This window comes from Protopterus annectens, chromosome 10.part0, assembly GCF_019279795.1.
Source record: "Protopterus annectens isolate FY-2018-M chromosome 10.part0, PAN1.0, whole genome shotgun sequence".
NCBI classification, from domain to species: domain Eukaryota; kingdom Metazoa; phylum Chordata; order Ceratodontiformes; family Protopteridae; genus Protopterus; species Protopterus annectens.
The window spans coordinates 223,688,434-223,706,770 of NC_056744.1; the positions used below are offsets into that span (position 1 = coordinate 223,688,434).

The following is an 18,337-nucleotide window of genomic DNA, read 5'->3' on the forward strand; positions in this document are numbered from 1 at the left end:
AATGATATACTCCTACTTACACGTAACTCATATGTCCTTTTTCTTCACATTGATTACATCTAATTTTCTAACACTCATTTATAAAGTGATTAATATCACCACAAAACTAACATGCTTTTGGCTGGCCCATATATCTAACTGTTCACCTATTACCAGCAACATGAATAATGCTTGGTAAATGTTTTACACCTTTTCTACATTTCAGAGTGACATCCAGCTGTCACCCTCATTCCAAATACCTCTTTCATTTTTTCGCTTTTACAGTATCATAGATATAATGGCACATTCTTAAAAAATAACATTTTAAATCCTACAACTCAACTTTATTAATATGAAATTGTACATTCACCTTCCTCATTAAATGCTTCCCCTACTCAAAAAAAAAAATAAGGTCATTCCGTGGAAAACAATCCATTTTAGTTTCACATGGAACAACAACAATCGCAAAAAAATGAATGAGCTAATAAACCATACTGCAAACAACAACATGTGTCTCATAATTCAAGTCCATATAATGTATTTGTCTGTCACTTCTTCCTTCTTTTTTCTTTCTTCTCTTGCTTTCTTTTCTTTTTTTTTATATCCTCTTTTGCTTTCTTCTTTTTCTTCTTCCTCCTTTTTCTTTTCTTGAAACTTCTTTCTTGAACTTTTATCAGTGACCTTTTTTTGAAAAACTTCTTCATCCTTTCTTTTCTTTTCCATTTCTTGTCCATTTTTTTCATTTCACATCCTAATCTATACTCAGCCTCTTTTGTTCCTCTCTTCTGATTAATATATTTATCTCCTTGTCAAACTTCATATTTATTATTACCATGCCACCTCACTTACTTCTCCATTGAGTGCCACATTTACCTATTTCATGATTCAAAACTATTGGAGTGCCACGATCCATTTTTCTTTTTTCCAACTTCTTAGTTTGCCATTCGGCACCATTTTAATTTCCACTTAACACAACATAGTAACACCAGTTTCTTCCAAGTATATAATATTCTCCATTGCTTCACTTAGCCCCTCCACACACCAGCTTCCAAGGAAAGAGAAACCTCCACAGAAGAAATAGAAGAAAATGAGAGAAGAAATGAAAAAAAATGAGGTTAAGAGTGAGAAAAATAAGGAAAGAAAAGGAGAAGAAATTTTAAGAAGGTGAGAAGAAAGAGAAAAGGAGAAAGAGGAGGTGAAAAGGAAGTGAAAAAGGAAAATAAAAGGGGAATATGTTTTGCCCTGAATGATGCAAATGATAATATTTGATGTGTTGAATGCAGGATCATATTGCTGAAATTGGACCCTACAGAATTTGGAACAGAATTTGTAAGGCTTGTAGACGTTAAGCATATTTTTGTTAGAATGTATCATGTTTAAGTATCATGTTTTAAATGTGTTTTCTCTGATGAATCTTTGAGCTTTGTGCAGGTGCAATTATGCATTTGCAATAAGTGAAGAAAATACAGACATATGACACCTTGCATGCAAGGTACAGTGGGTACTGAATGCACACTGTTTTATACATTACAGCCTATACCAACCTTACCTAATACTATAAACAAAAAAATAAAATGTTAAAAAGAAATAAAAGAAAGAAAATATAACATTGTACACTAAAGGCTAGGGTCATCAGTTACTCATATGCATCATTTCAAATCTTTTCAAAAGCACACATTTTTTTTTTACACAGAAATGCACACAGCATTGTAAGAACTCAGTCTTTGCTCTTATAACCTGTGACATTATCATTCTATGTAGCAAGCTTTTTTTATTAATGTAGTGTGTGAAGACAGATTACAGTCACTATAAAATAAAGTTGCTGTCACTGCTGATAGTAAAAAGATGAATTTCTCGGGGAGTGGTGACATTTGAGGTTCATATGAGAGGTGATAGTCCTGGACATACAGTAAGTAAAGTTATACTAAGATCCCTGTAAGGGTATGAAAGGAATTTGAGCTAGGATGTGGCATATTTTTATAGAGCACCAGAATTTTATTGGAATTTTGTTTGGGATTATCTTGGGGATTGGCAGAATATTCCTTTTTTTATCTGTACAAATTTGTTTTTAGTGCAGTTTCACATCTCCTTATAGTGTTGTATTTTTGAGGAAATATTTCCTTGTGTCTTAGTTTCCAGGCCTTGTCCCATATTTGCATAAGAATCCTAGTGCCATGTGATAGCCGGGGGGGTTGAATGTATTTTAGATTTCGGTTTCTTTTGGGGGCAAGGGAGTTAAGAGTATTTAGGGATATGTTGTTGAATTTGTTAACTGCTTCATCCAGAGGTAAGATTTTTAGTATGGACCACTTAAAAAGATTTTAGGACATTATTTAATGTGTATGAATCAAATATGGAGATGTTTGCAGTGGATTTATATTGATAAAATAGTGAGTCATTTGTCTTTTGGTAAATATGGAGTGGTGATCACTGACAGAGTCCAGTAAGACTCCAGAACTGATATATTTGCAGGGGTCAGAGATCAGGATCCAGTCCAGTAATGAGCTCTTGATATTGGTTTTATTGTATTATCAGGATCCAGTCCAGTAATGAGCTCTTGATATTGGTTTTATTGTATTATCAGGATCCAGTCCAGTAATGAGCTCTTGATATTGGTTTTATTGTATTATCAGGATCCAATCCAGTAATGAGCTCTTGATATTGGTTTTATTGTATTATCAGGATCCAGTCCAGTAATGAGCTCTTGATATTGGTTTTATTGTATTATCAGGATCCAGTCCAGTAATGACCTATTGATATTGGTTTTATTGTATTATCAGGATCCAGTCCAGTAATGACCTATTGATATTGGTTTTATTGTATTATCAGGATCCAGTCCAGTAATGACCTATTGATATTGGTTTTATTGTATTATCAGGATCCAGTCCAGTAATGAGCTCTTGATATTGGTTTTATTGTATTATCAGGATCCAGTCCAGTAATGACCTATTGATATTGGTTTTATTGTATTATCAGGATCCAGTCCAGTAATGACCTATTGATATTGGTTTTATTGTATTATCAGGATCCAGTCCAGTAATGACCTATTGATATTGGTTTTATTGTATTATCAGGATCCAGTCCAGTAATGAGCTCTTGATATTGGTTTTATTGTATTATCAGGATCCAGTCCAGTAATGACCTATTGATATTGGTTTTATTGTATTATCAGGATCCAGTCCAGTAATGACCTATTGATATTGGTTTTATTGTATTATCAGGATCCAGTCCAGTAATGACCTATTGATATTGGTTTTATTGTATTATCAGGATCCAGTCCAGTAATGAGCTCTTGATATTGGTTTTATTGTATTATCAGGATCCAGTCCAGTAATGACCTATTGATATTGGTTTTATTGTATTATCAGGATCCAGTCCAGTAATGACCTATTGATATTGGTTTTATTGTATTATCAGGATCCAGTCCAGTAATGACCTATTGATATTGGTTTTATTGTATTTTGTTGAAGAAGAGAGAAGCTGTTTGAAGCCAAGCAAGTCAATACTAATAGTTGGAGAGGTGGATGCAAAAGTTAGCCATTCTATATTAACATCACCTAAGATAATAGCTTAATTAGGAATATTATCAGATATCCAGCAAAGAATTCCTTCTAAAGTGTTCATATTACTTCCTGGTGAAATATACAAAGCCACAGCACAGAGTTTTTTGTTTTTGATAACATTAAGAAAGGAGATAAGTACTTCTGCATTTTGAAAAATTGGTAGGGTAGTAGAGAAAAAGAGAATGTGAGATGATGATTATATACAACAGCACACCACTACCTTATTTTTGAGGCCTATTGCATCAAATAATACTGTAGCCATGGATACAGTTTTGAAATCTTATATATGGGGTTTTAGCCAAGACAAAATAAGTGAAAATGAACTGATAATGAAACAAAAAATATTTAAGATATGCAGCTTGGACTGTTAAAGCCACAGAGAAAGCATAACTGAAGCAGACTTGGATTACTGCAGTTTAAAGTTCTATCACCAGTCTGACACTGGGTCAAAACATTCTTCATTTAACTTTTGAAGTCAGTGCTGTTTTGTTATTCTAACAGTACATGTTCATTTTGCTGTCCACCCCCCAAAGCATACACCCAGCTAATTTTTATTTGAGGGTTGTACTCTGTGGGATACTGGACTCCATTTGTTTTTAGGGTACAGCCTGGAGACAGAATATTAAGTCCTAGTTATTCTGCTTTGGTACAAACCAGAAGGAGAAAAAATTAACGCTTTTGTGTTTTATTATTACTGATACAGTGGGACTTTCAAAGATTTAGAGATATAGAAACAAACTTGAAGGTACCTATTTCTATACATTGACCACCACATTAATACCTAGTACTCTTAGAACAGGCAACATCACTGACATTTCAGTGTTATGAGGTTTGTGCTTTCCTTGCTGTTGAATACTCCAGAGAGCTTTGCAAGATGCCTCTGAGAGATGCCATGATAGATTATTATAGCTGCAAACAGTGCTGTAGCTCCATCTTGGGTAGAAATATATTATTTTATTAGTCCAGGTCCTGTTTGACCTTCTCAGCAGAATTTGCAACTTTGGGAGTAAAGTGAAATAACTTCTAGTCAGTGACTGTCCACAGAATGTTTTTGGAAACGCTGATTGTAAACATTAATGAAAAGTTGTAGTGTGCTGCAAATAGCTAGGAGTTATAGGCCATTATCTTAAGCCTTTATTGAGGCTCCTCTTTACATCTTTAATTTCATAGTTTTATTTTAAAAAATTCAGTATACATAGGTTCATAGATTAGTACTAGGCTAACTGCCCTTGTGAGTCATTTTAAGCCTAGCCAATTATACCTTGTGAGACTCAAACCATGTACTTTGTGTTTGTAAGGCAAACACCTTAACCATTAGGCCACGCTCCTATATATATATATATATATATATATATATATATATGTGTGTGTGTGTGTATATATATATATATATATATATAAAACCTTATATATATATCTATATATATATATATATATATATATATATATAAAACCTCACACTGTCACTTACTACAATGCATGTTATCATTGAATCCGTCTTCCCTAGGAAAGTGGCTAATGTAAGTATCAATTTTCAGAACAGTGGAGTCACGCTAGGTCTATTTTCCGCAAAAATACCTGCTTGTATAGCTCATGTTATGTTTCTTTACACATATTTTCCATTAGTGTGCTTAGACCTTGTTGCTGCTTTATGAAGCATTATAAATTGGCTTCTATTTACCACATTGTCTTCAACTTTTCCAAAAACAATAAGAACATGCTGAGAAGTACAGCCCACAATTTTTTTTTTTTTTTTGCATTTCTGTACTTTACATTTCCAGGTCAGTACAGTATTTCTAAAAGCCCTTGCCATAATGAAAGTTCAACAAAAGCCATTTTATTCCTTCCTACTAAGGTAATGGAATGAAAATTAGTATGTAATATTGGAGATGGTATGTAAGTAAGTTGTTGTTTGTCTTTCGGCTTTTTCCCGGTAAGGGGTCGTCACAGCGGAATTCTGGTCTGCTAATGATTGGCAGTAGATTTTTAAGAAACGCCAAGGTACCAGCTCGACAACCACCCTTCAGCGAAGGCACGCCCATTTACGTACGCATGTCTTTCAAACGCTACCCAACCGCGTGGAGGACATGCAGACTCCACACAGAAGGCCCTTCCAAGCCAAGCCGAGAATCGAACGGGAGAACATCTTGCTGTGAGGTAACAACACTAACGCCGTACCACCGCGGCATATATGGTATGTAAGTAAGTAAACATTTTAAAAGAACCCACTATTTATTTAACTTAAAAATGTGCTAGAAATTAAATGGGTAGATATACTCAGGCTAACTTGTAGTTTTCTTCTGAGAAGGGCACTTCAGAGCATGGTATCATCCTAAATTATGGGTAGGGGAAGTGGGAAGTATGAATTAGGAAAATGTCAATTCTTAGTTGGCATATCTCTTGTTTCACACACACAAGTGCATGCAGCCCTCCACACATAGACGCGCACGCGTGAGAGCATTGATATACATTTAAATGCATTCCTCCCCCACAGGCACACACATGTGTGAGAGCATGGATATACATTTAAATGCATGCCCTCCCCTCCACACACGCGCTAGAGCATGGATATACATTTGAATGCATGTCCCTCCACACACACACACACACACACACACACACACACACACACACACACACACACACACACACACACACACACACACACACACACACACACACAGACCTACAAAAATAATTCTAGCGTATTTATCTGAAACAGTGAAAATAAAATTGCAGGTGTTTATCTGCAGTCTGTAATACATATTCCCAAAGCATTCATTATATTAGGTTGATATACTTAACAGCCATAATAAGCACAACAAAGGAGCAGGTAAATACATAAGGAAGAAGGTTTGGCATAATGCTTAATGTTTTATTCCGACAGATACACGGTGCAAGGTTTGATTCTAACCTCTGTTTATTGCTAGATTTGTAATAGTCTGCAGACTGATAGTCTAATATTTACTTATGAACATAATTGAAGCTGAGCATCAAAGCAAGAATACACTATGTTCACTGTTTGAGTACATGCCAGAATGCAACTATTTAAGTAAGTGGGAATGTTTCCAATTCAGTTTTACAAAACCTACATTTGTCTCTTTCTCCTACATGTTTAATGGACTTTGTAAACCACTGTGTATGTAGCCCATTTTCTTGGGCTGCCAATATTAACCTTTCATCTCTTGGTTTGAATTCAGCTGTCCTTAACCATTCCTGCGTTCGTTCCTGATCAACATGAGGTTCTTCCAGAAGTTTTCTATAGTTGCAACTATATTTATGCATTTTCCACATTTGTTGCCTTGTCATCTGGTCCTTCACTTTATATTCTTTCTTTTGTTTTTGGCACATTCAGTTGCTACCTGATTTTTATCTAATTCTGGTTTGATTTCCATTCTTGCTTGACGCCAATATGCTTCTGCTAGATTAAGCAGAGAAGTCATCTTAGATTTATTCTCCTCATGTTTCAAAACTTTCACTACATTTGAGTCTTGTGAGGTCAGCAGATATGTGTGGAGTCCCACGATTGCAGATCAATGCATGTAATCAGTTTCAAGGAGGTCCATCCCTCCTTCAGATCGGGGAATATATAATCTTGGTTGCACTGATTTTTATATATCATTTCATGAACATGAATCATCCTTCTTGTTTTCCTATCTAATCTATCCAACAAGTTTTGGGACCAGTCAGGGTTTACCTTCATAACAGCAAAACACAGTGGTGCGATTGCTAATATGAGCGAATCGTAACCACGAAACTTAAAACAGCGACATTTGTAAATGTTCGAAAATCAGCAGATCGAAAAGCCAATTTGCTGATTTTCGAACATTAATGTCGAAAAAAAATTAGATAAAGTGCAATGCAGGGGGGCAAGCCCCCCCTGCACCCCCCCATGTTGGGGGCTGTGCCCCCCATACCCCCTACTTTATTATTCTAACTCCGAGATCGCAATACAGTGGTGAAAGAAACCATTTCCCGATCCCCACTATAGTGCAATCTGCCCCAGAATGTCGAATGTGGAATGAGCGAATCTCACTGTGCATTCGCTCATTGCACATTCAAGCCTTTTTCCATCTTGCAAACTTTGCAAACTGCCTTTCAGAAAATTGCTGTTCGCCCTTGTGCAAAATGCACATGTAAAGGTAAACTCCAGTCAGTCGGTACTTACGTATTATCGCAACCAGATATTCGAGGTTGTGAAAAGTGCATAACGATCTTGAAATATTGTCATTAATGTTGGAGAAATGTATACTACAACATTGTATTTTCTGTAGTGATGCCAATAAAATTGAAAAAAAAACATAGTGTTCATCTTTCTTTCCGCACTTCACTGGCAGCATTTATATTCTTTCAAGTCCGCCTGCTGTGCGGCTCTTTCTCGGGGCAGTTCATGTTGTGAAATTAACGTGATATCCAATTATTTCAAACTGCATGCCATATTGTAATGTCCTGGAAATGGGAGTTGAGATGACCCAAACAAGTATACAATGTAAAGGTAAGTGTATTGCTAAAAATGTTGGTCTGCAATCGCGAGCACTTTTCGGGTACTATGAAATTGTAACACATGGCTCTGCTGACTACCTGCAATGCTCGTTGTTTTCATTTACTGACTGCAATGCTCAGTGATTTAGGGCAAAACCATTTTATGATGGACAAGAGAGGTAAAATCTGTGGAGTGTGGGAAACTTCCCTTTTCATGGATAGCATTGTACTTTGATACAGACAAGCCACGGCAGAAGAATAACTGCCTAAATGCACCATGACCACTGAAAAAGTACGTTGACCTGAAATATATGCTGAGCTGTGGAAAGTCTCAACACAACAGTAAGGAAACCCAACAGACCTGAAAGTCACAGTCCAACAAGTAAGAGTGGTCTCTTGGTATATGTAATTCTGATGAACGATGACTTTTCTGTCCTCGCAATAAGGATGTTCTTGTTGTACCACCTATTTTCATTTCACTTCACAGACCGTTAAAGTCAGTAATGCGTGGTAAATAGGAACAGGAATTTTGCTGTTATTCCAGGTCCTGCTGCCTAGACAGTATAAACAATAGCACTTACACTTTAAAAACCCTTTCACAGTATTACATCCACTTGCTGTCCGAGAACAGTCATACTAACGCTTCCGTAAAAATCTGGTTGCGATAATACGCAAGTATCACTCCAAAACTGTAAGTTAGGACAGGAAGAGCAAATTGGTTTATAGCTTGGATTTTGTTTCTAGATGTCAATACTGTTTCCAGGATTAATTTAAGTCTTCTAAAGTATTCCTTACTAAGTTTTATTTGCATTTGTTCATGTTTTATTGTTGATCTTTCATCATTCCCCAAATATTTATGCACTCCCTCCTGCTCCAGTTCTTTTATACCACATTCTTGTCCCAAACTGATATTTTCCTGTTGCTGCAGTTTTCCTGCTTTAAGGGTTGCTTTTGCACATTTATCAAGACCAAATGACATTCTTATATCATCTGAAAAAGTTTTGATAACTTGCAGTTGTACTTTCAGTTCCTCATCTGACTGGCTGTACAGTTTTAAATCATCGACAAAGAGAAGATGAGAAGTCTTTACACTTTGTTGTTTTTCTAGGAGCCAAATTATAGCCATGGCCTAAGCTGTTAAGTAGACAACTTAATGGGTTAAGGGCAAGACAGAATAGCAGCCATGACACAGTCACCCTGGAATATCCCCTTTGAATTTTTATCCCTGGGATAATAATTTGTCCTTTATCATAGCTTAATTGCAAAGTGGTCTGCCACTGTTTCATGGTGACTGTACTCTAGTTGATCAGTGTAGGGTGTATCTTATACATTTTTAAGCATTCTTTTATTTATGAATGTGGGATACTATCGAATGCTTTTTTGTAGTCAATCCATGCTATACTTAGATTCTTCCCCTTTTTTGCATCTGGGCCTGGGGTTTTCCAATTAGAAGCTTTCTTAACTTTGTTTCAGTCTCTCTGGCTGTTACTTCATCCCATTCCATATCCTGTACCTTTAAACTTATTATTATTTCTTTTACTTCTATCCATTTAGCATCTTTATGTTCCACAGGATCTTCATAGATACTTCTCCAAAATGTAGCTATTTCTTCTTTTTTTGGTAGTCTTTCAATTCCTTTTACGTTGTTTCCCAGTTCTCTATAAACCTTTTTTGGGTCATGAATAAATTGCTTGTTATACTTTTCCTTTATATTTATCTGAGTATCTTGTAAGTTTTTACTCTTCTGCTGAGATTTTTAGTTTATTTTCAGTAGTGCATAATAGATCCTGGTCTGTTCTAATACCATGCATTGCTTTTATCACGTCTATCTTCCTTAGTATTTTTGTTGATCTGTTCCCTCTTCTATATTCTTCTAACAGTGACACGTCTCATCTTAATTGCTTCATAGTTTTCTCTATTTGATATTTTCATGATGGTATTCGATTTCTCCCCTTCCTTTCCCTCACTACCCTGTGTTCTTGTGGTAGAACTTTATGAGTTATTGATTTAACTGCACAGTAATATATCCTGTTTACTTCTGTTATATCACATGGATCTCTATGGACAGTCCTAATTACTGTGTTCATTTGTTTTATCAAACTTCTGACTTTTTGGGTTTTACTGACCTTCTGCATTCTATTTTTTTCATTGATCTTAATATGTCTATCTGTTTCTATTAAATCAAGCAACTCTTCTCTTAGCTCATTTTCTTATAAACTGAGGGCACTTTTTTTGTTTTACATTTCCTGCGGGCATTTTGTTGAAAGTTCTAAACCATTTTCCTGTGGCACATTCTCTTCAGTTTTATCCTATGCCACCCGTTGCTCTGTCATATGAAAAATCACTGGCCTATCTCTCCTCAACATTGACTGCATCAGAGTTTCCTGTTCCTTCCTTTGCTGTCCAGCTTCAAGTGAACGTTTATACTGGTTTCGTGTGGAAGGCTCCAAAATATCTTCATATGGTACCAGAGCAGTTGCATCCCGTTTCACTGGTTTCCCCTTAATTTGGATATCCATTGCTCTATCCTGTTGTGTTGCTTTCTGAATTAGATTTTCTAAACTGGATCCTTCACTTCACTGGTACTCCATAACCTCAGTCTCTGTTTCTTTAATTTCTCCCTTACTAATCTCCTTTTCTGCTTTTCCTCTTTGTCGTCTTATTTTTTGTATTGTAAAGTTTTCCATGTCTGGATTCTTTTGCCTGTATTTCTCTTCAAATATCTTTGGTGCTGCTCATTTTGTATTGGTTAGTTTTTCTTTCTCCTTTGCATAAATATTACACCATATTAAATCTCTTTTTCTTTCTCATGTCCATATTATCTCTTCAGATGTCTCCTGATCTTCCTGCTTCTCCTTACTTTGGGGACTCACTCCATCATGCTGTGATGTAACCTATGTTAGATCTTCTGCACAAAGTCCTTCACTTCGCAGGCACCCCATAACTTCAACTTCTATTTTTTTTAACTTCTACTTTACTAATCTTCTTTTCTACATTCCCTCTTTGTGATACTATTTTTTATTGTGAAATTTTCCATATCTGGATGCCTTTGCCTATACTTCTCTTTGAATATCTTTGGGGCTGCCTTCTTTATATTGATTAATTTGGCTTTCTCCTTTGCATAAATATTGCACCATATAAAATCTGTCTTTCTTTCCCATGTCCATATTTATTTTGTATATCTTTCCACGAGGGCCACTCAAGGCTAACATGGCTGTTGTCTCTGTCTTAACAGTTGAGGAATGAATGAAAATGACTACATCATATATTAAAGTTATGTACTCAACATAACTATGGATCTGTGTTGTCCATTTTCATTCTTCTTCAACTTCTCACTGTCTTTCCCCCTTCCCTTTTATTTCTGGAGTGACCTTATGGTTGTTGTGGAACCTCTATATTCCAGGTTTGAGCCTCAGTCCTTTCTACTAGCCCTCCTTTTACCTTAGCCTGGGGTTAGTTCTTTCTATTGGTTATTGGGCAGCAAACTCAATTTGATGTAGTGCAGTATGACTGGGGCATTATGGGTAAAAGGAGGATGTCGAGATTTGGATCATACAGTCTAGTAAATGTGGCTAAGCCTGATACAAGTTTGTATATGAGACCCATCAGTTGAGGAATAATAAAAATAGACAACACCGATGCATAGTTATGGTCAGTACATAACTTTAGGTTTTGTTGGAGTTGCTAAAGCGACTCCTCTTAGCTGTGGTGAAGGTAATGGTGAGGGTGTATGGGATATGATACAGTGTTGCTGACATTTGTTTAAGTGGTGTACAGGAGGCTTAAGTAGTAATTTCTATACAACCTCTGCATAAATGGGTCTTTTCTCCACTAGTGCCCTACCATCATTGAATGTGATTTCTCTCTCTCCACCAGATATTCTGGTAGCCCACACTGGGCTCAGAAACAACTTTGTTTAGAAGTTTCACAAATCATCTTTGATTCTATGTGCTGCAATAAAGCAGCAAGTTCTCAAGCACTCCCAAGCAGGCAATATCCATTATGATATCCGAAGCTCCTTACCTGAGATTGTTAATCCAGGTGACCAGTAATGCTGGTCTTTTTATAGTACTTTCCTTTGAGCCACCCATAAATAGGCACTAAATGTGGATTTCAGATCATAGTAGTAGTGTATATATTATAATTATCTCTGCATTTAATGGTTTGCTAAATGAAAGTCTGATATGCTAAGAATTATTAAAATCACCATTAGCACTATATGCAACCATTTCAGTTTTACCAATGGCTCCCTGCACGTAACACAATTTTCACAATCACTGCCTTCAGCAATTCTACAGTTGCATCAAATTCTATTATTATTGCCAAAAATAATGCAGCTTAATTTTACCTTTTGGTCTAATGCCACAGCAGCATTAATGATCAAACAATTATGGATTTTTTACTTGTTGATTGTAAGATTACACTGTACTCATTTATTATGTACAGTGATTTCAGGTCTGCAGTACTTGGTAAAATGTCTATTTCAGTGAATATTGACAAAAAAATTAAAGTCTGAAGAAGTTAATTGCTTTTTTTCTTTTTCTATGTTGGCAGAGGGTCTTGCTGTAGGAGTGGGATTTGGAGCCATAGGGAAGACAGCCTCTGCCACCTTTGAAAGTGCAAGGTAAGAGTCTTCTTTTTTGTGGATTGCAGGATGTTGTTGCTGATTAATGATTCTGCAAAGAAAAAAAGAAAACACTTTCCCTTGCCCAGTTCATTTTGACTTAATTACCTTAATATGTTCACTCATCTATATAGTGAAACAGTCCAATTTCTGTCTGATGCTGAAAGATCGCCAGTGCATGTATAAGCAATCATTGCAGTTAAATGTGGTCCTCATGGGTACGATTGCACAAATTTCAGTCACTGGATATTGCTGTGAAATATCTTATTATTTGTCCACATCCATTCATTCATAAGTGTCGCAGCTGACTTATTCATTAGTTTGTTGTTTCATAAGGATCACTTTTTTTGCTTTTTTTGGATATACAGTTGTTAAAAGCATTTATATACTCACTTTCGTATTGCCATTCCAATAGCACTGTCCACATCGGAACTGACATGCAAGAGTTTTGGTAGCTAAAAATATATGTAACAGAAAACAAAAAATGAACAGAGACCAACCGACATACTTCGCAACCCGTTTATTAAACACACCAGGTAAGATGGTGAGCACTTTCATCTTTACAAACTCAGACTTCATCAGAGTAAAAGCCAGTCATAATTAGAGGCTATGTGTATTAATTAACACATCAACCAATCAAAAATCGTGCATTGGCATATCATTACGTGATGTCATCGTCCAACTTAAAGCAATTAAAGAGTTTTAAAAAGGATGCATGTCTGAATCAAGTTCATTTTAAAAAATAAAATGTATCTAAAAAAACTGCAAAACTAAAGTGATAAGTGAACTGTTTGAAAGTACCTTAATGATAAAATAGTTAATAAAATGAGGTCTGAACGCTGCATTAAAACTATAGCAGCTTTTCTTTTGAGAATATTGGGCATAGTTACAGTATCATTAATGCCAGGAATAGCTGAAGTATTCAGCCTCAACTGCCAAGTTAATTTTTTGAATTCAAGAAGGGTTTCGAAATCTCCACAGAAATTCAAAACCAATAACCTGTCAATAACAAAGAATAAAAACTTTTTAAAACTAGAGCACCCAGTAGTATGCCTGTATAAGACATTAGTAGTTTTCTTTTTCTAATGTCATTCATACACGTGTTCCCAAATCCTTTCCTTAAATTTTCTGTTTATCTTCCCCACATAAAAAGTTTAATGCAGCATTCAAATTTCATTTTATTAGCTATTTTATCATTAAGGTATTTTCAGACAGTTCATTTATTTATCACTTTAAGTTTTGCAGTTTTTACAGTTTTGTAGACACTTTTTTATTTGTTTTAATGAACTTGATTCAGACATGCATCCTTTTTAAAACTTTAATTGCTTTAAGTTGCTTGATGAATCACATAATGATATGCCAATGCAAGAGTTTTGATTGCTTGATGTGATATATTTTATATATATATATATATATATATATATATATATATATATATATATATATATATATGTATTCTCTAATTATGACTGACTTTTACTCTGATGAAGTCTTTGAGTTTGTAAAGACGAAAGCACTTTGTCACTATTTTAATTGGCATGTTTAATAAATAGGTTGCGAAGTACATCAGTTGGTCTCCGTTCATTATGTGTTTTCAGTTACATTTTGTGTTGTCCGCTTTTTTGCTAAAAATATATGTACTTCTCAGCATTATAACAGAAAAAAATGAGAAATAGCGAAGTTACTTTTCTAAAGAATAGCTTAATTTAATACAGTCAGTATTGTTATTCTGGAATATGTACACTGAAGTTTTATTGTGAGACCTACTAACTTCTTTGGCATGTTCTGTCAGATTTTTTTAATAAAAATAAATACTTAAAGCTAGGTTATTTTCTTTTTGGTTATCGTTGAAAACTCTAGAAGAACTGGATTTATTAGCAGTAAATATAGTGATTCATACTTCTGTATCATTTAATTTCCTGTGATGCATTTTGGTTAAAAACTTCAGACTGACTGACATTTTGTTAATGTTGTAAAAGTTGCTTGCATTTTCAAATGTTAAGTGCATACTGGCTTTCCCCTACTATTTTACGTCTCCTAGCCCCAGGTGCAATCTAAGCAAGATTTTTTATTATTTCATCAGTCAAATTCCTGGTTTTAACATTTGATGAAATGCATTCATTAACTCCTACCTGCTACAGTTTCAGTATAGAAATAGACTCCCAGATTTAATGCTACTGTTTGTAATATTCTAGTAAGATTTGTGAACATGAAGAAAAGTGGTCAGAAGGACAGTAAGCAGAAGAATATCATGAAAGTGATGGCATGGGAATGTAAATTTAAACACAAATTCTTGTTTACAGAAACTGTGAACTTTACACAGTTTAACACTCTATATTATAGAGAGTTATGATCGGATCTCAGATCAGAACTACGTTATTATGTGTTTGAGACATGGATGTCAAGAAATTCACCTTGAGTTCACTCTTGAAGTAAACCTTGGCATCCATATCAAGAACACGTAGTAACAGGTTATGATTGGTGAGATCTGATTATAACTCTTTCTCGAGCATGGATTCCTATTTACTCCATGTACTGTCAGTTACAAACGGAAAAAACGCAATGTGTTTTACTGATTTTGAAAGCCAGTAAAGCATTTAGCAAGTGCTATTGCATAGACAGAAAGTAAGGAAAAAGTCCATATATGACATTTTTAAACTTTCGTAGTAATATCTTTAGGTGGTTAGTCCTGTCTTTAAAGCAGACCAAAAAGATACACCCTATTCATTTTTTATTAGGCCTGAAAACAGCCTGCTGTGTTCCATAATTTACTTATGGAATTGGATGAAATTTCTCTGACTAAGGCTTCTATGACCCTTCTGCAAATCAGAGACTGTTGTCCGTGAGATGGACAAGGATAATGGAGACTCTCCTCCCTGTGCATGCCATAGGATTAACCCTCCTCTGAAGAGGCTAGTAGACTGATGGTGGAATCATTGGGAATGACCAAAGACAAAGAAACCAGAAAACCCCTAGGTGATTCCCCTTTTAGAGTTGATTATTTGGGGTGCTTTTCAAGCTAACTCGAGGTAATCTTACTCTGGATCTTTGATGTCCCCATAAGGTGTCTGACTCTGTGAAATCTTTTTGGTCCAACAGAGGTTCCAGATACCAACACACACTGAAACTGTGTTGACTAATAAGGAATTCAAATCTCAGGACAGATTAAGAAAGTTTATTCATGTGCTACAGTGGGGCTTATGACTCTCACTTATTCATATCACTGGCCCATGTTCCAGTCCTGCCCTGTAAGTCATAGTCTGGAAAACTTTGAGGACTTTCCTGAGTCTAGGTAGAAGGAGGTGGACTTCAGTCTGACCTACTGTAGTTCTGTGTAAATACTTTATTAATTTGTTAAACTGTTAGGCATGAGTGCTTCTTTTCCTAGGAGAGTCGGGCACATTTTTGGAAAATAGAGTCTAAGATGATCAAACACAGGATTACAGACTAAAGCCTATCAGCAGATCATATCTTTTTTGATGAAGAACCAACCTGTTTTAATCTGAAAACCATATTTAATACACAAAAGGAAACAGAAGCATATTTACAAAAATATATGCTTTGCAATACAATTACATTTTCTGACATGATCAAACAGTGACCCAGTAATGTCATGATATCCTCCCCTTTTCACAGTTAAGAATAAAATGCTCATTAATTCCATATTTCATTGTAATTTGCCTCAACCAATCTTGATATCTTGCAACCCATCTTATTTTAACGTATCCCAATCAGTACTCATTATTTTTACATTTAATTAACCTATCCAGATGAACTTATACCCCCTTAAGCATTGTCTGCAATAAGATTGCAGAAAAGGTGTGGGGAGGGGAATAAAACAATGAGATGCTCTGACAGTCACCTTAGTCCCTTAGCCGTACTTCACCATAGTTACCATCTGCCTTTTTTATAATGGACTTTATCTAATTCAACATCGGGTACTTCATATAATCTTATGACCAACCAATTTATTTATCTCCAAAATTCCCAGTATCATAACCTTGATAACCTAGTTCAATTACCTAAAAGGTTCAGTCAGTATGTATTATTTTACATACATGGCTGTCATTCATTGGGCCAGCAATACAAATGAGTGATGAATGACAAAAACTGAGCAACAACACAAATGTGTGAATCACATTTAGTTGAATTCAAACTTAAAGTAGTGTAGGTATGTAGGAGTGTGCAGGAAAAGTAATGTTTGACTGAAAAGGTGGTGATTGTGAGACTGTAATATTCTGTTTTTGTGAGCAGTGTATATATGTGAGTTTTCATTGGTTAGGGTTAGGGTTAGACAGGGGGATAGATTTAGCATTGTGCCTGTTTGGTGTTGTACGCATTCTGCGTCCTTTTGTCTTGATTAGTGGTACTGAAAGTAAAAGGATTTTTAGTAACATAATATGTAGGGTTATGGTTGGGTCAGGGTTAGGCGTAGGGTTAAGGTTACAGTTAATACAAATAAGTAAGGTATTACAGGGGGCCAAAGTATGCATTTTAGGCTGTACTTGACTCTTAATATCTTTACTGTATATAATTTACAGTATTGGCGTGGTGCTGGAAACACAGTAAATCAAGCTCTGTACCAGATGATGGACTTCTACCTAGGTGGCCTAGATGATGGACTGTTACCTAGGCTGTCTTAAGTTCCATTTGCTATACTTGTAAAGATTCTGGCTTTTTAGTCTATCTGTCAGTTTAAGACCAAAGTTTATTTATACTCTTGTAGTTGATGCCCCTTACTGAGATTTATCTGTGTGTTCTTTATGCCAAGTCCTGATTCCTTTCATATCTTTAAATTGGGCACTAATTTCATAGTCAGGTCTTCGTGTGGCAACCAGAATATAAATGAAAAAAAAAAAGAAAGAAAATTGTCATAATACATATATTATATGTGTTTATAATACATAGACATAAATAGCTGTAGATATAGATACCGATATAGATTTAGATGTAAATTATGTTAAAACAAAAGTCACTAGTGTTTCAGGAGAGTGAGCCGTCCCTTCCATCTAAATGGTGATTTACTTTTAGCTGCCTGGTGCCAACTCCTCACATATCTGGGTAGACTGATCAAAGTTGAATCACTGCAACTACAGTCAAGGTTTTACTCCTCTCCACCAGGGAGCCAGCTTTTTATTTTTTGTTTATTTTGAGGAAAGAATTATTTTCCCTTCCAGAATGGATGATGGCACCAGGAACATCAGTTCTTGACTGATAAATATGGCAGGTGGCAAAATGCAGACATGAGACAGTGGTTTGAAAGCAGGCTGTAAATTATTACTTAAAGTACATCAATTTAACAATGAAAGAAACACATTTTGTTTTGTGATATTTCCCTGTAAGGAGTGGCATAGTGTTGCAAAGGTTAGTGTTGCTATTTCACAATGCCCAGCTCTCCAGTTCATTTCTCAACAAGGGTGCTTTCTGTGTGGAATCTGTGCATCACCCTGTGTCCTTGTGGGTTTTCACTGGATCATCCAATTTCTGACTAAATCTCAAATGCACAGTAAGTGAGTCAGTGATCCTCCAAATTTCTGGCTAGAGTGCATGAGTGTGTACTTGTGTGTGTGTGTGTTTGGCCTGTGGTAGTCTAGTGCCCATCTGGAGTTATTTTCTCTACCTTATACAAGCTGGAGTGCCATGATAGGCTGTGGTTCCCCTTAACCCAAAATGGAATAACCACATAAAA

The 18,337-nt window shown here is 35.7% G+C and overlaps 1 protein-coding gene across 2 annotated transcripts in view; it reads left to right on the top strand.

The window, feature by feature from the left end:
* The window catches only part of SLC39A11 (solute carrier family 39 member 11), a 4,193,139-nt gene that overhangs the window by 3,321,222 nt on the left and 853,580 nt on the right, over window positions 1–18,337 (top strand). For both annotated transcript variants that reach the window (XM_044085146.1, XM_044085147.1), the window contains exon 7: window positions 12,579–12,648. In XM_044085146.1, coding sequence (XP_043941081.1) covers window positions 12,579–12,648 — 70 coding nt within the window. The remainder of the gene's footprint in view (window positions 1–12,578; window positions 12,649–18,337) is intronic.